Here is a 26875-nt window from a genome sequence, read left to right on the forward strand (position 1 = left end):
ATAAGAAAAGCTGTGGCAAGGCTGGGCAAGGAAAAAAGTCCTTGGCAGTGTTTCTTTCTTACCAGGTGCAAGATGCAAGCTGTGCATTTCTAACAATACTCCATTTCTAACAATATTCCATTTCTAACATTACTACTAATCAAGCAACTGTTGTTATATAAAAAGTGTGAGTGTTCCCTTTCTCCAATCACATGCAGTATGTCACTTGGTGAGGGATGGATGGAGGGCTGCATGGTTGGAAGGTGAGAGGCAGGCAGGCAGGCAGCCTGGTTAGTGACCCTTCTTGGTTACTGGCCATGTCCCAGCAGTGTTTTATTTTTGGTCTACATGACATGCATGGCCAATGGGGGGGTGGATGATGTGGTTTTCAGAGAGCTGATGACTGCACAACTTTTATGGAGTCATGGCATTACTGGAAAGTTGCAGCATGGACTGTTATCCAGGAGGGATGGAGGAGAGGGAGGGGAAGAGGAAGGGAGGCAGGCAGGCAGGTGCCATTTTATATTTTAAAGGTGCTAGGGAGGAAAATGCCCACTTCTGTTATACTACTTTCTGTTATCCTTAGTTATTTAAAATCCTCCTTCCTTCCACAAGTCAGAGAAGAAACTCAAGGAGATAGAGGGCTCAAGGAGACAGAGTGGTGGGTGGATAGAAGTCAGAAGACATGTACCCCAGCACAGTAAAAGACATGTACGCCAGTCCAAATTTGCTGGGACATGGCCAGTAACCAGGAGGAGGACAAGAAGACTATAAAATGGGCCTGCGAACTTGTGCAACTCATGCTGATGCAGGAGGCAGGGAGGGTTTTCCCCAGCAAGAAGCTTTTCCCCAGTCAGAAGACATGTACCCCAGTCTGAATTTGCTGGGACATGGCCAGTAGTTAGAAGAGTGAGAATAATATGAAATGGGCCTGAAGGCATGTTTTCTGTATTTACCCCAGTCAGAAGACAACAACTCTTACCATACTCAAGCTTTGCTTGGGCCAAAGACAGTGAAGAAAGCAGGAAGGCTTGGCCAGCAACCAAGAAGAAAGCCCCTACAATTAAGAGAAGAAACTCAAGCCTCAGCTTCCTTCCGGGCCAGCAACAATTTGAAAGTTACAAGGGTGCAACGGAGAGGTGTGAGGCAGAGGTGGGTGAGTGGGGCAAAAAGGTCACAGGCATGGGCCTACTACCCAAACCCCAGGAGGGAATTTGCCAGAGTGCTTGGTCCGCAACCGAGAAGAAAGCCTCTGCATTTGTGGCCAGCAACAATCCCCTAATTACAATTCCATAATACACTCATTAGCAAACATGGCCAGCAACCAGGAGGGCGAGAATAATATGAAATGGATCTGCAGAACTTGTGCAACTCTTACCATACTTGAGCCGATGCTCGGGCCAAAGCCTGTGAAGAAAGCCTCCACGATTCAAACAGTACACAGAAGAGAAGGCTCAGCAGTACTTGTGGCCAGCAACCAGGAGGAGGGCGAGAATAATATGAAATGGACCTGCAGAACTTGTGCAACAATTCAAGCAGACAGAAGAGAAGCCCTAACAGTACTAGTGGCCATAAAAAAAGGCAGAACAGGGGCTCAGTCTCGCGCCGGCCCCACACTGGCATGTGGCGGCGGGGGAGGGGTATAGCCCCGACTCCCAACGCCTTCTGCCTTTCTCCCGGTGCAGCCCCAGGCCCTGCCTGCCCCAGGCAGCTCCTGGGGCATATGGCCCCCCCCCATGCCCTCCCAGACTGGCAGTGGGAGCAGCAGTGAGAGCCGCTGGACAAGCTGCCACACAAACAGCTCCCAGACAGCGCTCACAGTGGCGCAAGCTGCCCCACCCCCTCCCTGGGCAGCGCTTGCCCCAGCCTGGGCCCTGGCCACAGCCCCAATCCCTCGCTTGCTGTGGGGGTGTTGATCTGCCCCCCCCCCCCACGCCCCTTGCCTCCCTGCACAACAGACTTACCAGCTGGAGGCAGCTGTGTCCAGCATCAAGCACTGGTGCCTGTTTAGTCTATGGCTGAATCTCCGAAGCAGCACCGAATCCTCAAATCCAGTTCAGCCAAATTGAACTGGGACAGTGATTTGAATCACCAAATCAAATCACTGTCCCTCTGAATCGTTTGAATCCAATTCCAAAGCGAATACTTGCCGCTTCACAGGCCTAACAGTAAAGAGCACTGTTACTCTGGTACCTAAATGCAAGCTGAGCTCAACTGGAAATCTGTTCCTTGACCTTTCATTTATCCTCTGGTTTACCTTAGGCCCTCCATCCCCTGAGTCTCTTTTCCCATCCCTCTTTCCCCTCCTCCCCACCCCTTTCTCACAGGCCAAACAATCTCATTTTTGAAGCCACCTGGTGAGACTTTAATGCTTTACTTTGTCAGTATTACTTTCCTCTTGGGCCATGAAACCTGGAGATTTGCCATCATTCTGTCACACAACTGCCTTCTTTTGATCCTTCCTACTGCAAAACACTCATATCTTCCTTTGTTGATGAAACACAAATCCAAATTATGTGGGAGAGAAAAAAACACCTTCCTCCTCAGTTCTGTACAATAATAAAAGTGTCACAGCCAGGATCCTCTCCTGTTACCATTGCTGAGAAGTGACCTTTGTTGGTACATCCAGCATAGTTTGAGCTATGAGAACATTCATGTGTGTGACTTGAAGATTTCATCCCCTCTGTCCTGGGAGATTATAGCCCTGGAAGGAAGAACACTAGCAAAAATATTCACAACCCAAGTACTGATAAGTTGGTGTTGTGGTGAGCATACTGCTCCCCCCTTCCCCCCAGCACCAACCAATGTGCTTCCAATATCCCCATTGACTCTCCAGAAGCTGGGTGCAACCCAGACTTCTAGAACTGAGTTTTCAGAAATGCTATGCACCTGGTACCACCCATTACAACACCAGTGGCTTCCTCAGCAATTAGTAGGGCTGTGTGAGGCTTCAGACCATGCTTCAGATCCAGAGAAGCTTCAGATGCTTTAGCAGCAGAAGCAGCATGTCCGGATCGAAGCGCTGGCTTCGTTAGGCTCTCTGAAGCACTTTGGAGCTTCCAGAACGCTTTGGAGCTGCCTCGGAGCCACCTCGGAGATCCGGCCATAGGGTATAATGGGGAAACAATAAAATATCTATAACTTCGTTGTTTTTTGTCCGATTTGGATGAAATTTGCAAATGAACTGCACCTCAAGCTGCGGACAAGCAAAACTCATGACATGGGTGACCCTGTGTGTGTTAAGGCGCACCAGGGTGAAAGCTGCAGGGATGGTAGCCCCTGCTGCAGCCACGAAGCCTGCCAGCTGTCAAGGAGATTGGTGCAGGGGGGTTCTATGGCCCTGCATCTCTGGCTGCTGACAGGCAAAACTCATGCCATGGGTGCTTGTGGGATGGACTGTGTCTGTCTTGGGGCATGGGAGACACTACTGCAGGCCTGGCTGCTAAGCTACTGTGTTACCAGTTACCAATCAATCATGATTCACTCAGGGACCAGCTCAATACACAGTTGCTAGCTAATGTCCCCAGTTAATTATCATCAATTAACACCTACAAAACCAGACTAAGGAGAAGAAATAATACAATCAACTGCCCCAAGATAGAGAGAGTCAGTTGCACGAGCACCCATGTCACAAGTTTTGTCTGTCAGCAGCTAGGGCAGACAAATTGGGCAGTTTTGACTAATTTTTCCTTAAAATTTTGGCATCTACTCAAAGCCCAGAACTCTAAATTCCAGACAAACCTGGATTCTGGGGAAGATCAACTGTAGATTGTTACTTCTGCTCACTAGTGGCTTGACATGCAAAAGTCCTAGGAACTCAGCAGCTCCCATTATTCCCAGCCTAAGGTGATGCTAAGGATTCTCCAGTGTTGACAGTAGAAAATGCTGAGTGCAAAGCACTTCTGAAACTCTTGCTTGATACCAGCAAATTCACTGGAAATTTTAAGCTGATTTCAGTGGACCTGATTCTTCTCACTGTAGTTGCACTGATCACATCTATGTCGATGTAGCATAGGCAAACACTAACTGACACCACCACTACTGCACAGTAGCAATGAGCTACTAATTCAAGCTACTACTACTTGTTGCTACTGTGCAGTAGGGTTGAAAATGATCGTGCACCGCCAGGACTGTGTAGTACCAGCGGGTCTGTGCAGACAGGGGACACATAGGTGCGCTCACTGAAAAGTCCCTTATCCCTGAGAACCTCAACTGAAATTAATGGGGTTACATGATGAGTGAAGAGTAAGAGTAAGGAGTAAGAGTATCCAAATCTAGCCAGTGTTGATCTCCTAGACCTAACCCATCAACCAAACCCTGAAACAAAGTGCACACACAGTCGCTTTAGTTCCCATCCACATGATGCCAGTTAGAACTGTTCCAAGTATCTAGCATTACTGAACCAATCAAGATTCATAAAAATACAGAAGACATCAGAGAACTCTTCAGTGCCCTTATAAATGCATTTCCAGGTTTTCCATGACGCTCTCTAGACGAAAAAAACAAGTTGATTTCACATGTAATAAATTTCATTTGCTGGACTTTCATCTGGCCATGACAGATCATTCAGTTATAAACTGGGCCTTGTGATCCTGCCAGGAACATTCAGCTTTATAGCCAGAATAAAGACCATGGAATTGTTTATAGTCAAAGGACATTTGCAATAAACATTAGCATAAAGGGGAGACTTGATGAAATGCTCAGGTGGAGGGGCATGCGATCATCTCTTGCCACAAGAACCAGACATGTATTTACCACAAATTAATGCAATCTATGCTCAGTTCATAACACTTGGAACTGGGAGATCGTATCATAACTGGCCTCTGGAACTGTCCATAGAGTGGGACACCACTGTGCAGACAGTATCTCCGGGTCTTCCCTGCAAGCTGGGATTCACTCCACATTGCCCTGCTCTCCCACATCCAGCTCTGTTCACATCCAGCCTTAGGCATTCCCTACCCCCGTCTGGCCCTGTAGACCCTTCCTCATTCCATATCTAGACCTCTGCCATCCTTCCTGAATGAAAGCCATTTCATGATAGCTGTATTCCCTACAGATACTTGCTTACATTCTGCTGTGTCCTGGCATGCAATGCAATTTAAGTGAGGCAAGGACAGGTGCTGCTCTGGCTACCAGCTACAAAGTGCATTCACACACATCACTTAAGAGAAGTGCCTCACTGTTGACCTCCAGCATCCACTGTAACCCCAGTCCTGGGGCTCTCGCACAGCTCTGTTCATTGACCTCTTTCCTGACAAACAGCTCCCCTCAGTTTCTCCTCCTGAAGCTATTGGAGCTGTAGGGTGCCCACAGTTCTTTTGATGTGTCTCAGTCCTGACATCCACGACACAGTAGCCCAGGCTATTCCAGTCCTGAGGACCTGGCTTCAAATCTGCCAGCACATCTCAATACACCGTGTTATACCAGTCCAAGTCTTCCCTTGAACACAGCTTGTCAGGTGTGTAGATTGCTCAGGTACTGCATAAAATGTGTAAATAAGCAGGTCACACGCCCTGTTCCCACTTTACAGTCCAATTTCTAGAGGTCAGGACTTAGCCAAACCCTGTACTACCAGCCTGCCCACTGGAAAGATCCCTCCTCTTTTGTCCTTTCTCCAGGAAATCCCAACTATAAGCAGAGACAGAAGCTCTTCCTCATCCACTTTTACAGGCTTTCTATTGAATCACCGGGGTTAGAAGTTCAAAACCTCAGCATGACCCGCCAGTGGAGACCTCTGCCCCAACAGCCGCCTCCTCACAGGCAGTCCCTGCAATTGCAGGACATTGCAGGCCAAAATTAACTCGGGACAGCCTTCAGCTGCATGCTGGTGGTGATTTGGCTGTGGCTTAAGGAAAGCAGGCCAGGAAACAGTTATAGGTAAGCACAACCTTTAGAAAAAGAACTTTGATCACAGAGGATTTTAATTACTCAGTTTCAGACAGTGATAACACAGTGGCAATGAGGGGACTTTTCCTTCAGAGTGGACTCTGGCATTTCTTTTTTTATATGCTTTGCGAAGCAGCCCCAGTCCTCCCCTACTAGGAAAATGTCTCAGTTCCGGTCTCTGCTTTCTACCAAAGCTTTCTACCAAGAATATCCACTTCCAGAAAAATGCCCTTGACACTTAGCAAGTGCAGAGCTCCTGATCTGAACAGAATCCTTCATAGAACAACAGCCTCCCTCTGCTCTCCAACCCAGCTTCTTTGTACATTGTTTGAGCAAATGTTGCACTACTGCGGAGTGAAGAGGCATTGCTTTTACCATTGTCTCATCTGAGCCAATATTTCCTGGTCATAGTACACTTTGAATATAATCAAATCTATCAGCAATCATCATAGAATAAAGGTACTGACATTCTCTTTAATTGTAGTCTTCAAAAATGTTATTTGGTATTGGTCTTCCTACAGATGCAGGCTGCTTAAAGACGAGTTAAGGGTCTCATGCCAAAGTGCCAAAGAGTAGCATTACAATTCCGTCCTACTTCTATGGCCGTTATGAACACAGTATGATAACAAGCCAGATCCCTTGATCCTGGGTTACTTTTCAAGTTACTTTTATGCCTGGAAATGAGAGAGGAAAACAAAACAAACAAACAAAAACCTAATTACACTATTTAAGACATTCAAGCACTATGGACAAGACTCTAAAACAATTCTAAGGTTACTTTTCTCAGCATCCTGGAAAGTATTCCTCTTAAAAGCAGACTAAAGAGTTAAACCAAAACATTTCTTACTGAAAAGTTTTCCCAGTGAAATCAAATTTTTTTTCTTTTTTTTGGTTAGAAATCAAATGGCTGGCAGGAAAATGTTGGTTTATAATAAACTGTCTCAATTTTTACTGGAAAATTCTAAATGAATCATTTTTTTAAAGATATGTTAGTGTGTCTAAGTATGGAAAACAAAAAATACTGACATTTCAAAATGTTAAAAAATAGTTAAAATGTTGCCATTTCTAAATGAAATATTTGGCTTTGATCAAAACAACTTCTTTTTCACCTTGACATTTCCAAGCTGATTTTTTCTGAGCTATTCACTCCATGAACATTTATGATATTCCAGCTTTTTGGGGAATGTACCCAAATGTTGGCATACCTGAATGTCTTGGCAGGTGGAAATCTCATTTTCTGAGTATTTCTAGTAAATAGACCACATTAGCATAGCTTCTTTGAAGTCAGTGGAATTAAGTGGAGTAATGTAACAAGTGGTGGGTCTTGGAGCACCAGCCCCAGGCTTTCACTTAGAGTGGAGTGCATGAAGTCCAGCGGCAGATGCCACAGGTGGGTCAGTCCCTGCCACCAGTGCCCCAAACACAGACCCTAGCTAATAAGCCTCTGATGTGCTGAATTACATTAGAGTGTCTGGGCCAAATGTTTGCATTTTGGTTTAAGTTTGGATTCATATTCACCTGGTCTGGCGAAGGTAAAATGCAAAGCAAAGTATATCAGTTAATTGCACATCGCTGAAGACAGCGTTAAAGTTTTCAAGAGGCCAGAGAAATTTGCCCGACCCAGAAGATTTACCTGGTGACCCATCTGTCACAGCAGTGCCTCTCCAGTGTTGCAAGTAGCACCGATAGCCACAACATCCACATTGTCTGTACATTTACTCTTTTGTAGACCATCACTTCCAGAGGCTCAATGCAATGTTGCTGCACTCCACTAGGATACTGCCTAGGCACAGTTCGGAGATGGATGCCATCTCTGGTATCCAGGAAAGCACAGAAATCATAAAGAAGCAGTCAGAGAAAGAAGCTGGCATTCATCAGAGAGTGGTTTAAAAAGATCTGTTTATTTCATTCCTTTTTATAAAAAAAAAATATACAAGTTGAGTTTAACATCCAAGACACCCATCGCATTGTACACCTGCCAACTCACAATCACACTCTCTCTTTTTTCTTTTTTTCTTTTTTTTAATTTTTGCGCAAGGGATGGATTTTCATTTTCTCAACCTGCTCCTCCCCAGAATTCCCAATTACAGGAAGTAACTTGAAGGCTGCTCTTATGAATTCACAGAAGGGACTCTAGAAGCCAGGGAGATGTGAGTACCTTGGAGACAGATGTTAGCTAAGAAGAGTGATAATCCATGACAAAGCATTGGCCTCACAGATGATAGTCTAATTTCAGGGCACAGAAGTGTACATTTGAGGCGGGCATAGTAAACTGCTGATTAACCTTTTAGCTGCCTTTCTGTGCTGCATGTTGTATTACAAAGTGTTCGCCCCAATTGATGCACAAGCTAAGCTAAGAATGATCAGATATCATGCTCCACAGATATTAAGGTGACCAATTAGCTGTGAAAGTTAGAAAAGGATTCCTTTTCCTTTTCCCTTCTTAACACTATAAATTTAGCCAAGTCTATTGGCAGGTGGATGACATTCAACCTTCTCCTGAACCACTGAATACAAATGAGACTGTCTGTGATATCCTGTATTACAAATGGTGACTTTTTCATTGAATCTGGGCACCCTGATTTTCTAATCCATCCTAATGAAAATTATCTTTTGATTGCATTTTTTATGAAAGGTAAAGTCTAACATATCCTTTTGATCTCTCATTCTGCTCATAGCTGGGCAGAATTGGTTTGTGCTGAAGAAACAGCAGCAGTTAGGACCTCTGCTGGTTTCAATTGGGTTTGTATAGATGAGCAGAATTCTTAACCTTTCCCTTGTAGTCAGCAATGAAGTTACTTCCAGCAACTTAACTACTGTGTTTTGATATGATGAATACACCTCTTCACACAGAGTGAGAGACACTAGCAACTGGACTATGGCATTTCTGGCAATGTAGCAAGAAATCAGGCAATGACTGCTAAAATGGCATTTGGGGTGGAGGGGAGAAGAATGACTATCCTTCCCTGCAGTGAAATTTTATTACAAAATATTACATGAATTAATATCTGTAAAAGTGACAAAAAAAACCTATGCAGAAAATAAACCTTCCACCACAGTTTTCCAGGTCCCAATTGTGTGTGTGTTTGTTTTATACAGTAAACAATTGCTTTAACTCCACATACAAAATTCTGTACAAAATTCCCTATTATTTACAGAAATTCCTCCACTGTGTTACAAACTCAGAAGCACAAATGAAAGCCCAAAATAGGGATATCAATTCTCTAAATTTTATTCTGAAGGAAGCATAGAAAATCTAGCTCATGGGTCCTTATGCCTGTAGGACAGGGAAACAGAATCTTGTGCTTAAGATAGGGAAATAGCCTCCAACACTTTTTTCAAACTCTTCTCATGGTCCACTCTTCTTGAAGGCCCATGACACAGGACAGGCAGCTATATGTTGGTCTGGGCTTGTTATATTTCTAGACATGCTGTTTTACTGTAACAGCTAACATTTGCTGCACTGGTGCTCCCCCAATGAGGCACTATCCAAGATTTTTTTTGTAATATGCTAATTCCTCAAATACTTTCAAGTTCCACTTAAGGTTCCAGTGGGTCTCACTTATGGGTCACACAAAGGGGAACAGCAAAACATTATTTTAAAGAAAAAAATGACTCTGGCTACATGCTTTCAAAAACTGATAGAGAATTTTAGTTACTAGTCACAAAAAAGCCCCAAAGATTTTGGGGTACAATGTTTCCAATTTTGGTGAAAGCAGTAGGTTTTCCAGCCAAAATTACTCTGGTTTGACTTCAAGATTTAGAAAATGTTTTTCAAGTTTTGTGTTTTAATTTTGATTTCTTTTACCAAGCAAGCATGGTACTGAAAAAGATTTTTTTTTAAAACAAACCAAAACTGTGGTTACTTTTTCCCAAAAAGGGAGATTTGTCAAGTAAAGATATTATGTTTTGAGTCACTTTAATGACTAAATAGTTCCCATTAGTCACTTAGTATCAATACAACACTGAGCATGTGTATGTGAGTTTAATGTGTAAAAGAGGAGGAAATTGTTTCTTGTTCAAACTTGTTTTGCGTTTTAATTGGCGTCTCAACTGCTTTTGCGGGAAATTTTCTTTAGATTTTTTTTTAAAGACAACATTTTCCTAAGCTATAAAAAGTACACCAGAAAGAAGATATAAAACTGAAATGAAAAAATCCATGTAATGTCTAATATTAAGCCAACTAGAGCAAGATCTCTGGTAGACTTATTGCTGCCTCATTGTGCCAACACACTGTATCTGATGCAGTACCAAATAAAGTTTGAACAGTAACATCCTTAACTATTGGAAGCTATATGCTGCCAAGAATCCACAGACGGTATATGGAACTTCTCCCTGTTTCACTCAAGACTGCGCACACAGCTGGAGGGCTGGAGTGAGACCATACATGTGGGTTACTGCACTAGGCACACTGCTAAGATTTGTGCCTGATTACTTAATGTTGCATTTTTAAGCTGCTGTTTTCGGTGAGACTGCTGCAACCAAGCTGTTAATTACTAGGACCATGTATTATCTGGGGAGAATGTGGGTGGGTAGGGGAGTTTAATAAGAAGGAGGGATGGTGTGAAAAGACTTGCATTTGCACTATATTGCAATGTTGTCAGCTGAACCCAAGCCAACTATGTTTGGGTTGGGCACAACAGGTTTCAACATGGCTGGTTTGGGTTTCCACCTAAGCCACTGACCCAGCCCTAATTTCCAGGATACACCAGATGTAGTTGCCTAAGAATATATTGCCTTACAATGAAATGCCTTTGAGCTTAGATAACTGTAAAGACAGTGTATATGTGCGTGTGTGCAGTTCTGAAAGCCTGAAGAACTTCCCCACCCCACATCATACGGTCATTGGATCTTTCTATAAACAGATACATGCTGGTTACCTGGAAGAATTCATACTCAGTGTGGCACCTATCAGTGTTGGAGAAATGGCACACCACACCCATAAAATAACTCTGGTCACTGTGTCTGACAGAGGGGGAACGGTGTTTGCTGCCACACCTGGCTGCCAGAATTGGCCTGATGTCAGCACAGAGTTCTGAAGGATAGAATATTTTGTACAACGCTGAGCTTTAAAGCATGTTCTGAACTCAGACGGAACACCCCATCCTCAGGAATACCTCCGAACACTGGGTAATTAGGACTGTCATGTCTTTGGCATGTGCCTGTGCACACCAGAGTCTGTGCCAATGAAAGGATTCTGTTCTAACTACATCCACACACAAAACACACCCCTATTTGACAAGGTATATGATAAAAGAATACATATTTTACAGAAAAAGCATATGGCACATTGCAGTTCCCAAGGGTTCCTTGTGTTATAATACAGGCCTTTTAATAAAGAGATGCAACCTTAGTGGAGATGCACAGGGAAACTTCCCTAGCCACACTAGAAAGCAGTGTGTGAAATGTACACAGTCACACACTTGGGTTCCAGGCCTTGCTTGTTTTGGCTTCTATTATGTTTGTCATCTTTGATTGATTTACATGCCTGGCCCTGGCTATCGGGTAACTACCATTTGTCAGGGTCACAATAGAGGTGTGGGAGGGGTTGGTGTTGACTTGCTGGAGAACCCAAATCACCAGAGCTTCCCAGCCCACTCACGAAAGAACTTGGGCAAGCTGAAATGTCTGGAGAGTGGAGTCAAGCCAGACCTGGTAAGCCCAGGCAGTGCAGCTCAATAAGCCAAGACAGAAGCCTGATCCCTGTTCATAGACTTGGCGCCAAGCTCTGCAGTGACTTTTCCACCCCCGGCTCAGCCTGCACATCTGGAGGTCACCAAAGTTTAATTCCAGTGAGTCACTGCAGCTGGGTTATTTACATGGCCTAAACAGGGCTCTCTGAACTGGTTGGGCAAGCTGCTTAGAAAGTACTTAATCAGGGGCAGCCCAAATGTTGAGCTCACAGAGCCTTGCAGGTGGCTTGCCAGTGTCCCCAGTGCCACACCTACATTAATGGATATGTAACCCTAAACCAGTAATGACTGTGCATCATCCCTAACATCTGCCTTCACTTGCATCTTCATTGACACATGCAGAACTAAACTTGCTGGCTCTGTTCACCAGAAGTCTGACTGATTTTATTTACATGGAGACGGGCACTAGTGGCCACATTGGACTATTAGGCCACACTTGGGGTTAACATTTCCAGAGCCTCTAAAGCCCTAGATCCTGTTAGCAGATAATCTATCACACAGGTCACCATCTGTACATTGCTTACATTGCTTCATCAGGAAAATCAGTGTTCTGTTGAACATGCAAGGCTGATTGATTACTTGTTCTTGATTTATTCATTATCTACATTGCTGCTGTTTAAATTGGTATCACCTGTTCTTGTTCTGCCTATGTTTAATTTTTCATAGGCTTTAGCAGTTTCTGGTATACACTACACATCACAGCATGTTAAGGAAGACAATGAAGATTCCTTAAAGAGCCCAAGGTCATGAACCTGTGAGGTAGGTAACAAGATTACAATGTGGACAGCAAGATTTATTAGAATTTCTTGAAAGCGGCATTTCTGAAATTGGTAAAATGCATGAAAAGCAACAGCAAAAATATCTGATTTGTAATAATCAGTCTCTTGCGTTCAAGGCATGAAGAGACCTGCCCAGTGCATTCTGGGAAATCAGTGGTACAGTGCAAAGCTTTGTGTTTTCCTGGTGACTGCCCACTTCCTGCCTCTGAAAGCCATGCTGGTTCTCACAGCAACCACATAAACCAAAACCATCCTGGAACCAGAAGCAATAAGGGCACAGTGATGGAAATACTTGGTCAAAATGCATAGGAATTCATGCCCCAAAGCCACCTCACTGCAGGAAACAGCACGCGGGCTCTGGGGAGCATGAATAGCAGATCATCTGCATTTGATCTGCTCCAGTCATGGGGCACGTCAGATATGGGAATTTTTCTATCCTTGTTTCTTGCACTGACATATAGAACAAGGTAAAAGACTTGACTTTCCAAACAAGCAGTGAACATCTGCTGCTGTTGCTGCATTACGTGCGTATCCTCTGGTCATGAGATGGTCAGGTCCAAAGGGATTCCACCAAAAACTTAAATAAACCCTTTCATCTGCTGGCCAGCCCATCTTCCCAATACATTCCTGCTCACTTCCAACAAGACAGAGACCTGAAAGGGAAAGAAAAGTCCCGAAGTTTGACACAAAAGAGAAAATTGCTCCTGAGTGAAAAATAAATAGTGAATTTGCTGGATGAGAGAATTCTGAAGTCCAAAGAACATCTCCTCGTTGGTGAGTGGGATCTTTGCCGGTGTACAGGTCTATCTTTAATAATCTTTCAACAAGAGAACTTTTGTGACAGGGCACGGACACATCCAGACCCCATGCTGCCATTGAGTCACAGCCTGGTTTTTTTCCTATGTACAAGAAGAGTCCATCAGAGAGGGAAGGAGTCCCAGCTGCTCCAGGAGATGGAGGTTATGGTGGGGGTCCTGCCACTAGTTTTGGTGTCTCTTCATGTGGAGGGCCAGGTGGTCAGAGCGGGAGAAACAGCGCCCGCAAGCAATGCACTTGAAAGGCTTGGCACCTGTGTGCTTGCGATAGTGCCGGGTTAGCTCATCAGAGCGGGCAAAGCGCCAGTCGCAGCCTTCCCATGTACACTTGTACGGTTTCTCTCCTGCAGAGGAAAAACAGGCCACAGATTACAGTTTCTGCATCAATGGCAGTGGGCCAATATACAGCACTTGCTTATTTGTCTGTCCTTCCAACCTCTCTGAGGCACCATGATCTTTATCCATCTACCTATGTGATCCTTGCTGTATCTAGGCACAATCCCATGTGATGTGTACAGTCGTTCTGATGGTGATACCCAACTCTGCTTGCTCTGCCCTTTCTGAACTGATCATGAGCTGCCTTACAGGACTGGAGGTATCACATTCAGACCTATGACAAACTCAACCATTTCAATTCGTAAAGTTTCAAACAAGTTTCTTTTGGGTTCCCTGTAGGCTTTTACTTTGAGCTTAAGGATAGAAAAGCTTGGGGCTTTGTTTTTTCCAATGAAAAGTCAAAAATTTCCATGGAAAATTTCAGCTGTAACAATTTTGTTCATTTGCTGTTCACTCAATTTTCCACCCTTTTCCCCACTCTCATTTTCCAGCCAGGACCGTGGTGGACCTAAACAACATGACATTCTGACATGCACAAAAAGGATTGTTGGGTTATTTTTAGTGGGTTCTGTGACTCTTCATCTCCACCCTCTCTTTTAGCAGAAAAAGACTGATTTGTGAGACTTCTCAGACAGCTGAGAACTCATATGAAGAAGTCCCACAACTCCTTTCTAGATACCCATGAGCTGTCTGCACCCCACAGAGGCAGCCCAGCTTTCTGAGCTGAACTCTGGACTAAGAACTGCAGCCTTCTTTGCAGCTGGGTGTGTCTCCCTCAAATATTAGTCCTCACTCTTAACAGCCTGAACAAGCAGGCAGAGTTCATGGAATGTGCTGACTTTCCTGACCTCAAATATTTACCATTTCATCAGCCAATTAGTGAGCACTGCACAGCAGATCAAGTGCACGTACACACACAACATGTGTGAACGGCCTTGTGCAGGAGCCATCTGATATTCACACACACGCACACACACACACACATGCAATTCAGCATAAAACATAGATGCATGGACATGCATATACGAGTTCACAATCACACACAGGTATCCCATGATGCATGCACCCATGCATGCATGCCTCCAACCTTCCTGACATGTATCTGTGCATAGACACATGGGCACATAAGCCACCTGCCCATAAACCTGCCTCTAGACATGCATGCATCTAGACATGCACACAAACACATGTGTATTTGCATATACCACATGCACCCAAATAAGTGGTGTGCTCCCCTCCCCCAACACAGATTCAGATATATGTGTGAACTCAGAAGCAAACATGACACAGACAGCAGAAAAATGAACTTTAGCCTTGCAGTGGGTGTGAGAGAGCTTTTTATGTCTCTTGTAAATAGGAACTTAAGCTCAATTTACAAGAAGTATATTGGGAATTTTATGGCGTGCTCTAAATCGCACATGTTTGCAGGAGTCTTTGTTAGTCTTCTACACTGAAAGACAAAGACATGGTTTGCCTTGCTCAGCTACAGTCATTGTCCCAGCCAGGTCACCTGGCTGGGTCAGCCCCACCAAGGCCCTTTAATTTCAAACAATAACCGGTTGATCTCCAGAATGGAAACAAAACACTTTCCATTGTCCCGTGAGTTGGCTCCTTCTCCCAGGGCAGCACGGCAGGGCAGGCTCAAACAATGGCCCCAGCAGGCATTCCAATCCCCCGGGAGGTGGGGGGGCAGCCATGGGGTTAGATATTTAATCTCACAATGGCACCCAGTCAATGAATGGCTTCTCCCAGAGATTAATACAGGCAAGACCATAGAAACAGCAAACCCCAGGTAAAAGTCTTAAAGAGATACTTCTTAAGCTAGAACCCACTAGGAGAGTTATCCCAAATGATTTGATTAACTCTTCAAGTGAATGAGCCAAGTGACTTCCTTGAGGGATACTGGTGGGGAGGGGCAGGGAGTTACTACTCTGGCCTTTCCACTCTAGATACACAAGATTAATGTTGGAAGTGAAATGAATATGGTGGCTTTGAGCTTGCCCATGGGGAAGAGTGGTCCATGGTTCTCAGTATCAGCTCATCAGTGTCTTCCCTTCAGTCATTCTAGATTTTCCTACCAGCCCGCACCAGTACTCATACCAGCTCTAGAGACATCCTCCTTTCCTTCTCTGTTTCATGCCATAGGCATGTGAAGGAAGGAGGCCATACACAGACCTCAAACCTAGTCACCAGGAAGGAGAATAAAATGGCTCCAACAGAAGGCATCAGGTTTGCTAGACTGGGTCTTTGCACAATGGCTTAAAAGGAGTTCGCATCTACAGAGACTTGTAGAAGTCAAATATCTGTACTAAAAAGTGCAAATACCAGTGTCCTGATAGGAATCAGGGAAAAAATTCTTCAGCTTTGAAGAAGGAGACCTCACGGTAGGTTGTTAGGTTCTCCCATTCTGACAATGCCCTGGGAAACCCCTCTGACAGAACCCCAACACTATCTGCCCAGGGCACGCTGGGCACTGTCCCTCCTTTTCTTTCCTTTTACCTCCTCCCAAGGAGTTCTACAGCATGCATACAGACAAGAAAATGCTGTGCTTTGTTCATAAGGAAAATGTCTTTGATGCCTTCTTCGTGGGACTGATAAGATGAAATAGGAGCAGAGCCAAGTATGAGAAATGATTCCCAGGCTCAGCACATGTTTTGTGTTTTGTTCGTTGTTAATAAAAAAGAAAAGTGAACCCAGGGACAGCTTAATTGCACCCAGTAAAGATCAACACTTCTATAAAAGAGATTTATGAGGGCAGCTCCAGTTCCAGGACTTGCCAAGAATCTGATAAAGTTTCAGATTGTAAAAATTGTCCTCGGAGAAGACCTAACCATAAGTATATGAGGTACACTTGGATGGCTTTGTGCAGGGGAAGCCGGGGTACCTTGGGGTGCATATTCATCTGAACCAAAGCCCCAGCCAAGTGCTAGAATGACAGGAAGTAACACCAAGTGAAGGTACCACAGCTAGAACCTGTGCAGTAATATGCACTAGAAAGTATAGCTGTTGATTTACTGAGGTGGGCGGGGCTGTTGTCCACAAACAATGATGCATTTCTTTATCTAATTGTATTCACTATGGTAGTGATCATGATCAGACTACACCAAAGCCCTCTCCTGAGCAATACTATTAAAAGCAACAATGCTACCACTACAATGAGGGGCATAGCATAAAATACTGCTAGTAGATAGACAGGTCATAAGTTGGACTCTTACCTGTGTGAGTTCTCTGATGTGCTTTCAGGTGGGAGCTCTTGGTGTAAACTTTTGTGCAGCCTGTAGAAAAGAAAACCCACAGTGTAAAACTAGTTTTGTTCTAAAAAAGACTTAAAATAGGTGTATCAAGTTTATGGTCTGCCATAGCACAATGGAGTGGCCAAAAGGAAATAGCGTGAAAAATTGGGGTTATTTGGATGCAAAGGCATGGGTAACGCTTGTTTCTGCAGAAGCAAATCAAAACAGGAACATTTATGATCAGAACTGAGCACAGTGGGTGTTAGCTAGGGAGGAGATGAAGATGGTTTTCTCTCCCCCAAATCCCAGAGTATTGGGAGCAAGGCTGTACTATTAGCAAGTAATGGCAAATTGAGTATATTAAGCACACCCAAGATATCTAAGAGGATTTCCTTCAAGACAGAAAATCTGCTTTACAGCTTTATTCAAGAAGGTATCATTGTTCTGCTAAACATCTTTTTCATCCATGAATTTTGTCTGAATTGACCCTAGACTCCAGACTTTATGAGGTTTCCCCAGCTCACTACTTTATTATCACACGCTATCTCTGGAGTGTGTACTCCTCTGAATTTTAATGGCTATTTTTGCCTAACTGAGAAGTCTTCTTTTCTATTTACAGGATCACACTGGTTTTTCTGTGTTTGAAGTTGGCTATATTTAAACCAATGTTGCCAAGAGACTGCTGTGTTATGTCTGTTAGAACAGTACTGGGATGCCTCTGGGAAATGCCCTGTAGTCAGTCAGCAGAGTCCCCAACCCTACTGCTGGAATTTGCAATGATGTCAAAGTGAGCCACCATCACAGCCAAGATTCAAGCCAGGATTCAGATGGTCTGTACCAGATAGAGATAGGGCTGGACATAACCACACCTGAACTTTGAGGGAAACTTGGCCCACAAGTGAATTTTACTAATGCCCCCTCAATTTACTAATTGAAATGTTAATGACAGGTTCAACCAAGACCCTGGATTTGAACACCCTCTATCTTCAAAGAGTCCTAAATCAGTAATAAGTCTGGAATTTTGTGATTAGGGTCCCTTTTTCCTCAAAGGGACTATCCTCTCCCTCCCCCAGTCACTGGCCAAGACACTAGGAGCCAAAAGGAGTTTGTCTCAGCTGGCAGCAGATCCTGAAGAAACCACACCACTGCTGGGAATGCTATGCCTCCAGTGCGGGTGGAGACTGGGATTGCAGCATGGTTAGATACTCCTGACCCTAACAACATCCCAATGGGATTGAGTGTCTGTCAAAGAGCCCCTATATCAGTATGGACCCCTTGGGGGCAACCACTGTATCTTCCTAGCCTCCTACCAACCAGGATATCCAAGTGACTGATCTATGCTGTTTGATTGTTGGAAAGGTTCTTTGCAGGCCTAAGGCATCCCAGGGTAGGATGTTGCTATGTCTCACAGCTTCACAGGGAACCAAGAAAGCAGAATATCCATGTCTCACAGATGGACTCTTTCTTGGAGATGAATCTGTTCTGCCTCTGTTTACAGGTCCTCTACAGCTTTAAAATGTCACCTATGATCTAGGGATTCTTATTAGAATTACTTTTATCGTCCTCATTGTGGTGATCTGTCCTTGGATGCCATATTCACATTTATATTTATTTATGCTTTCAAATCTCTCTGGATTTAGAGAAGGGGCTGACAAATTGCAGCATCAAGGAGGCCTGTGGGAGAGTTGATTCCAACACATGCAGTTCCTATGCACATGAAGGCTGCTCCGACCCACTGTAATTCCAGCACACTGAAGCAGACTTAATTAATCGAGTCTGCTGGAGTGTGGCAATTACCGTGCTCCAGCAGACTCCAGTGTCACGTGTATCCCTGTTCCCATACTGAAAAATGGTGGTGGGGCACTTTAACTATAGCTCATTTGATGAGCTTTAGATAAAGTGCCCTCACCACCATTTGTCAGCAGGGGGACGTTGATACATATGACACTTTGGGCATTTTAATTAGAGTGGCTCTTGGAGCTGCTCTAATTAAAGTGCCTCCCCCCCACAACCCACCTCCAGAAGCATGTGTACAAATGCTGCTAAAATAGGCAGGGCATCAATGGGCCTTTCTGCAAACTATTATATCTCTTCCCCTTGTGAACTGCACCCTTGGAGGTGAGCTGCTAAGGATTTGAATGGAGCAGCCTAGAGAACCAAAAGTACAGCAGAATGTGGTTGAGGTTAGTTTCCTGGACTACATATGTGCAGACAAACGGCCTTTCAAGGACACTGCTAAGGACTGTCAAATGATGTTTTCTCAGTGGTGACCACTGGCAGAGCCTGAAGCCCCAGCAAGGGTCAGTGTAAGTGACAAAAAGCCCTGAGCACTCTAAAAGGAGGGAAAACTGGGCTCCTAAGTGATTTCTGTAAGAGTCTGAAAGCATTGTCCTTCCTTTTGCTTCCTTATTAAAATAAACAAAGGGTTTATTTTACCATTCCAGTAAAATCTTCACCATGAGCATAACTGAGGGGGACAATGGGGCAGCAGCCTTCATCGTCACCTTTCGAGGAGATGCCAAAATAGATGCTACTGCAGCTGGCAGCTGGCCACACAGCCACTGCCAGCACAGGCAGGTCATTTAAAACCCTTCTTGAACAGTGGTAAAGCTTTAAAGAAACCCCCAAAACATTTCCACACCTGTGGATTTATTTAGTGTTTACTCAATGGGAGTTGAGTAACATGGGCCAGATGCTGCACTTCCCATACAGGCTGAACCTCTGTGGCAGTGGTTTTCAACTTCTTTTGCACTCAGAATCCCACCTCATTAGACTCAAGGCCCCCTCACACAACATCAGCTTATTTTTCATTCATTTTTTTTACCACAGAAAAACAGCAGAGCAGTTCTTCTGTTGCAAATGGCTCAGAAAGACCTCAACAGGGCAAGACATTTTTAATATGCTAGATTCCTATTTGAAATCTCTGGGCACATCGAGACAAGCATGGACATTTGTTTCCCCAGGCTATGTGCACAACTGTGCTGGCCCCAGCAGCCTCACCTGGGGTTCTGGGGCCTCCCAGGCCTGCAGCGGTAGCGGGAACCCTGGCCAACAGCCGGAGAGTGACTCCAGCCGGCTGGGCTCTGGTTTTGGGTGACACGCGTTGCCACATGTGCAGCCCCTTTCTTTCAGGATGAGCTTTTTTGATCCCAGGCTCTCCCAGGGTCAACCACCCTTCCCCCACAATGCTGCAAGGTAGAAGCACGGGGAATGCCTGCATGTGTGTTGTGTGGCACTGCAGATGGGCCTGTGGCACCACATACTGCATGTCTGTGCTCGTCTGGACATGGCCTCTGGGTTTATCTTGTGAATCATGCACACCTAACAGCACTAACCTTGTGTGGGACCCTGCGACACCCTTGAAAGGACCTCAAGTCACCCTCCTTGAGAATCACTCTTTTATAGAAAGCAACATGAGATTTCCCTAAGGATAAGGATTGTGTAAAGCAATCAAAGCCGTTTGCCAGTCCAATCAATCATGTCCAGGCTCATTCTGATCAGGAAGATTTAGGTCCCTTCCAAGACTCTTAGTCATTTTTGAACACTTGCTATTGTAAATCTGGATGCTTTTGGAACCTGCATTATTTTCTAATCTTGTTAGGCCCACAGCTTTCCTGGCTCAAGTAGTTTGTTTGTGGCAATGAGTTCCAGAGGCTATTTGTGTGTTGCAGTAACAAAAACATTTCTTTGTATCAGTCATCAAGGAAGACTGACTGTTTTCTTTGAATGCCCCCATGTTCTTGTAGCAAGTGACAGGATGAACCCAATATGACTTCTGTGCTCCCTCTTATTCAACACACAGCCTGCTGCATGGCACGTAATTGCTCACATACAACCTTAATAGTTAGGTGTGTCAAAAGCAGAATTTTGGCTTTAAAGAATGTCTCAAGATCGCTGATATGTCAGGTGGATTGGAGCCAATATAATCTTACTGCTGTATGTGTATTATAGAGCAACTTCCACATTATGCACAGCACCTGACACATGTTGCCCATAGCTTGCATATATAAATTACTGCATGGCCTTTAGCTCAGGATGCCAAATGCCAAATGCCAAACAGATGCACAGCATAACATTAGCAGGTGGGGACATTTTGGACAAGGTCACAGTAATTTATAAACAAGGTAGATCTAAGTGAGACAAGAATGGATTTTAACACTACAGCAGCATGACAGCTGTGGCCATACCTGGATAATCGCAATGATGGATCCTTCTTTTCTCCAGTTCAGGATTGTTGCGTCTGTTGTATTTGGGGGGTTGCATTATAATGTGCCCTTGGGAGAGTGCCCCAAGCCCGTCTGGGAGTGTGGGCATCTGGGATGACTGCACCAGTTTCAGTCCAAAAGTGGCTTCATAGGATGGGGGAGGGGAAATGGTGTTGATGAGCTCAGGCTGATTCTCAGGGCTACCTGGCTGTGAATTTGGGGGTGAAGGGGGCAGGTTCACTCCTGGGACAGGATAGAATTGCCCTGTGATGTTGAAATTCCCCTGTCCTTGGGAGACATGGTGGAACTGTTTCACTTGTCCACTTGGCTGGACAGGTCTGTGGACTATGCTGGACATGGCATTGCCCGTGGACATGGTGACACCGCTGAGGGTGTTGATGGCTGTGGTGCTGCCAGTAGAGGGTGCCATTGTGGCAACATCTGCACCACCATTGCCAAGGGGCATCTGGTACAGCTGTGGCTGGTGTGGGCTGGTGGACAAAGGGATTTCTGTGGGCATCTCCTGCTTGATGAAAATATTGTTCACCGCCACTGACTGAGGCATGCTGAAGACACTGGTGAAATCTGGCAGGGTCTGTGTTGACCCAGATGTGGAGGAGCAGGGCTGGGCAAAGCTGGTGCCAGGTTCTGTTTTGATCTGTGGGAAGGGCATAAGAGGTTTGGATGGCCGGTAGAGCCCGGTCCGTAGGTGTGTGGTGTCAGGCAGTATCACGTTGATGTTCACACTATATGGTGCAGAGTTTGGCTTCTCTGTTGAGAAGAACTCATCCACCACTGAGGCACTCTCACGACGATACTTCTTGTCTGGCAGCATTGGTACTGGTGGTGCCTGACTTGAAAGATACTTGTCCATTTCAGAACGTGCCTGCAGGGAAGATTAAAAAAGAAACAGTTCTTGAGCCGACTGCCTAGACAAGATGGTGACAGGTGTTCTAAAATACTTGATAAAAGGGTGGACAGAGAGCAGGAAGGATGGTTTAGTGCAGAGGTTCCCAAACTTGTTTCTTCTTCCAGATTTACCAGTTGCCTATGTATTGCTACCAGCATAGATTTTATATTTTAACCCCTTCGATGCCTATTATAATTAGAATGAAAATTAAATCCACCATTACAGAATTTCTCCTGCGTAACCCCCAGAGATTTTTTGTGTAGCCCAGGAGTACGTGTACCACAGTTAGGTAACCCCTGGTTTAGTGGATAGGGCAGTGGCAGGGGATAGCAAAGACTTGGATTTAGTCTTTGACTCAGCCTCAGACTTCCTGTGTAACATTGTTTAATGCACTGAATCCACTCTTTGCTTCAGTTGCTCCATCTGTAAAATGAGTACTAGTTCTCAATCTGCTGCAAAAATAAAATCCATTGAATATTGTGCAGTGCTCAGACACTGTGGTGATGAGGGACTTAAAACCAAAAAGAGAAATGACACAGTTATGAAAAGTACACAATGACATCAAGAAGGGCCAAGATTTAGATTCACTCCTTTACGCATAAAAGGGCGAGAATTTAAAACTAGAGATGTGACTAGACCAGACCGCTCAGATGCCTATCCCATTCAGCTCTACGGCAGTTTGGATCTGGATCTGAATCTGAATGTGAGCTTAGTCAGTTTTGTGCTTATTCATGAGAATCTAAACATGAAACTTAATAGGAACAAAAAAACAGGTATGGCTAGTCTATTGTCACTGCCCCAGTGAAACATTCATATCTGTAATATGAAATATTCACAGCATGGTTTACATTTTAGTCCTACAACTTTCTGTGTATTTTTTCCAAATTCAAATATTCCAGAATAATGTGATCTCTGATTTAGGACATCACCCAGCTGCAGGTTCCCCTGGGGTTCATCTCTGACAGAGCTTCCTTTACCCATTCCTATTAACTCAACAGCCTAATGGCAGTAGTGTGCTAGGAAATTCAATCAGTGGCATCTAATGACTCTCTCAGTGGTTAATGATACTACTACTAATACTCCTCAATGAAGCTACAGCCTTTAATTATGTAGTTAGCCATATGTCATTTTCCTTACATAGACCTCATATGCTCACTCGTGTGTAGTTAAGCTGGCAAAACAGTCAAATATCCTTGGCCCTGAAGACATGGGTTGCCAGCATGGGCTGTAGAATGCTGCAGTAAACCAATTCACCTCACCACCCAAGATAAAAACAGAGACTACATTTTTCCCTGGGAGAAAGCCTTTTGTTCTGGTGTACTACAGACCTTCAAACTAGTTGTTTCACTTTGAGCACCTGTGAAGTACGCAAGATAAATTGTGCTAACAGTTTTTCTTGGGCATAGTCATGGCTCATTCAAGTTTTTTGCCAGAGGGGAAATCTGTGTAAATCGCTGTTCCTCTTTGGTCCCAGGTTTTGATCAATCAGAACCACTTCAAATGAGATGTCTGTTTATATGTTTTGCCAAAAGATTTACAGCTCTGAACTAAGCTCTATGTAATGGGCCAAAGTCACCTCTGGTATAAAGTGACTATACCAATTGACTGCCGCCAATAGGAATGCATGCGGCCCCAAATGCTTTACCCTCCCTACCTTATGTTGCATGCCATGAAATAGAATATATTTGTGCCTCTTTCAAAGATTCACAACTTTGTCCAAATGAAAGCCATGCTGGCAACTGGCCAGAAACCTGGGACCACACTTGATTTCTATAAAATGGAACAATCACAGCTGCATCCTCTTGAAAATGGAGACAGTGAGTGAAATTGCAATGTTCCAGCTGGATTAGGACAGGTAAGAGGCCACCACAGCAGAGCTGCATGGGCTTTCTTTGGACCCCAAGCCCCTGTTGGCCACCCCAGGCCTAGCAAGAAGTACCTGTGGAGTGCTATCATCCTTGTCAAGCTAGCTATGCTGCAAAGCTCCCAGCTGCCATTGAAGTCAGTGTTATTAAAAGAAAAGTACAAGGAGTAGCTTGTTATCACAAGTTCAACTCAAGATAAATGCCCAACCTACTGCCATAGGCCAGTGGTCACCAACCAATCAATCATGATCAACTGGTCAATCCCGGAGAGTCAGAAAGTCGATCTGAGGCTAGGAGGGCTGAGCCCTGCTCCACCCGCAGCCCAGCAGGTGGGGAGATCAAGGCCCCCTCAGTGAGGGATGGAGAGGGGCAGAGGCAGGAGCATGGGGTCAGGTAAGTGAGGCCCCAGAGGGTGGGAGGACCAGCCTGGGGTGTGCACCCTGGGAGGGCACAAAGGGCATGTGCCCCCACATCTGTACATGGGGCAGGGCAGGCTGCTGCTGTGGGCTGGGGCCAGGGCTGTACCAGGCTCTTCCTGGCAGGGGCTGGACCACACTGTGCTCAGGGCAGGTGGAGGTGCCATACGCACTATCTCTGAACCACTTGCCTTTGATCTAGGACCACCCTGTACAGTAGTAACAGAAGGTATGGATCTATGACATTAAACACAATATCTGGAATTAGACCAAAATCTGCACATTCCCCAAATGACAAGTGTGATATATTTTGGGACCCCTAAACATTGGCCATTATATTCTGGAATCATATCTGATCCTGAACTTTTCTGACATGTCAGGGGTTGGACTCCTTCTAAAGACAGACTTGAGCTTAAATACTTGGAGCTGAATCCTGATTTGTACAGAGGTTTGTACTACTGTCAGAGTGAGAATCATCACAGCTTGCTTACTCCTGATTTTACATGTACTCAGGCTACTCCAGCAGGTTATTTTTATCCTTGGCAGACAGATTACTGCTAGGCAGTACCAGGGGCTCTACCTCAGGCTCCAAATGCCACACATACCTGAGCAATGAAATGACCTGCTCCCCAGGGAGATGGAAGAGGGAGGTGAGAGAGTCAAAGTATTTTACTACTAAGCTTCCCTTATCTCTGGTACTTTGATTTCTCACCTTCAGTGTCAAGGGAAAGAGTTTTTCTAAGAGGGTTTCCAGGAGGCAGAGTAGCCCCAATCCCAAAAGATAAACAGATGCCAAACTTCTATGTGTACCTGGAATCACAGCTGTTGGGCTTCCTGCTCTGTCTTCTCAAAGAGAGACTCCCAAAACCTCTATTATCCTACCTGAAGCCTTCACTTAACCACAAATAATAACTAACTCCAATGTCTTGCCTCTTCTGTCTCCTAAGGCACCTAAAAACTGAGCCTAATGAAATTCTTGCAACAGAAATGCATCCCGCTCAGAGCTGGTTTGTGGCAGCTCTTCAGTGGTGAACAGCAAGCTCATTATGGACAGGCAATGGAGAACACCATATCTTACCTCAGCTACAGTGCATCACTGGACTGTGATGATCTGAGCTGGATTATGGCCAGGACACCTAAGCTAACAGTCTTTGCCCTTGTGAAAAATGCAATGAAATGCAATGTCAAGATAGTGACATCTGAAAGGCAAGACTCCTGGTATGGAAGTGTTCTCCCAGCACCATGCTCGAATACTAGCCCTACACTTGCTTATTCCCTGTAGACCCTAGAGTCTTTAGTCAAATTTGGGGTACATTAGGTGAGGCACTGTATAAACACATAATAAAAAAGTCTTCTCCCCAGAGTTCTTGAAATCTAAACAGGCAACACAGGGGGCAGAACAGTATCTATGACTGCTGCTTGTTAAAGCTAGTCTAGAATGAATGCCCACAGGAATCAAGGGACATGGTAAAAATCATACAGGGAGCATTCAGTAGAGTCAAGAACTGAAACCAACACTCATATGGCCAACACAGAGCTTTATCAACAAAGCAGACCCTAACTCTCATAACAGCACCCACACTGGATCAGCAGCACAACTGCTAGGACAATGTAGTGCCTGCTTTCCTGAGCAAGTGAGTGTGCAGGGGAAAGCAGTAGAGTTCATCAAGCCCTTTCTGTTGTGCCTTAGTCCTTAGTTTGAGGACACATCTGGTAAGGAGAAACCAGCTGAGTTGCATGAAGGCTCCTATGACCCTGAGTTAGTTTTCCAAGTGGCAAAAAACATGTGTATATAAAAATAATAATAAAAACCTTCACCTCTAGAGGGAGTGGCATTCGTGGCTCCATCTTCACAGGATAAAGCTGTGGAATAAACACAGCTCATTACTGGGCAGTCATGATATAGTCCATATTAAACTCAGGACTCAGCAGCCAACCACCCCTTTCCAGATCCTGGACATACATGGCAACATGCATCTCTCCACTAACATGGTCTTATACCTCAACATACCAAAGCCAGCACACCCGGTGCTTGGCAGTATTGGCCAAGTTGCCCTACTTCCATGTGAACTCCGGGACACATAACTCTGCAACCCCACCACCCCAGTTTCTACAGTCAAGTCCTCACCCAGCTGTTGATTTCAATTCCAGCCAGGGATGGTGGTCCACTGGCCACTGTTGCTTAGTGACAGTTGCTAGGCAACACAGGGCCAACAATTCTTACCTGAATCCTGAGAGTAAAGCAGTATCAAGAGCAGTCCTGGCAGAATGGGAGAAGCAACTTCCCAGGCATCAAGGCAAAGTCCCACATGGGTAGGGGAGGACAAACCAGCAGGAAATCATAACTCCTCTCAAACACGAGACCTCACAGGGGACACCTGTCTCATTGTGGCGTCTGTCCCCGTGTGTGGGCAGAGTTTAAGTGAATATCCCTATTTTTATATTCCCAATCTGAGCCCTTTGCAGAGGTGAGTCTTAGTATCTTTATTGTGCAGTAGGACAAATCAAGGCACAGGGAAGCTATGTAGTCTGCATAAACGAAGCAGTGACAGAGCTGAGAGGGGAGCCCAATGCGTCCTATGTTGCTTCCCAGAAGACTGTTCACAGCATACAGGTCAGCATAGTTCCTTTATACAGCCCTGTGGACTAAACTGCCCTATGGTCAAACCAAGACAAACAGCCCTCAAATTCCTACAACCAACATCACAGCCTGTCTCTCGTCTAAAGACTTTCCACTTCTTCCAGAACAGGACCGATG

General features: G+C 44.8%; 1 protein-coding gene across 2 annotated transcripts in view; it reads right to left on the reverse strand.

The window, feature by feature from the left end:
* Positions 1-7746: 7746 nt before the first annotated feature.
* LOC109313665 (Krueppel-like factor 5) overlaps positions 7747-26875 on the reverse strand; it is a 46188-nt gene continuing 27059 nt past the window's right edge. The window contains exons 2-5 of one of the 2 annotated variants that reach the window (XM_019540334.1): positions 25936-25980; positions 20909-21812; positions 16704-16763; positions 7747-13496 (exon numbers count right to left, since the gene is read on the reverse strand). In XM_019540334.1, coding sequence (XP_019395879.1) covers positions 13318-13496; positions 16704-16763; positions 20909-21812; positions 25936-25980 — 1188 coding nt within the window. In that variant the 3' untranslated portion in view covers positions 7747-13317. The remainder of the gene's footprint in view (positions 13497-16703; positions 16764-20908; positions 21813-25935; positions 25981-26875) is intronic. The other variant, XM_019540335.1, reaches the window with a different exon arrangement.

Source organism: Crocodylus porosus, unplaced genomic scaffold, assembly GCF_001723895.1.
Source record: "Crocodylus porosus isolate Cpor-Errol unplaced genomic scaffold, CroPor_comp1, whole genome shotgun sequence".
Classification (NCBI taxonomy): Eukaryota; Metazoa; Chordata; order Crocodylia; family Crocodylidae; genus Crocodylus; species Crocodylus porosus.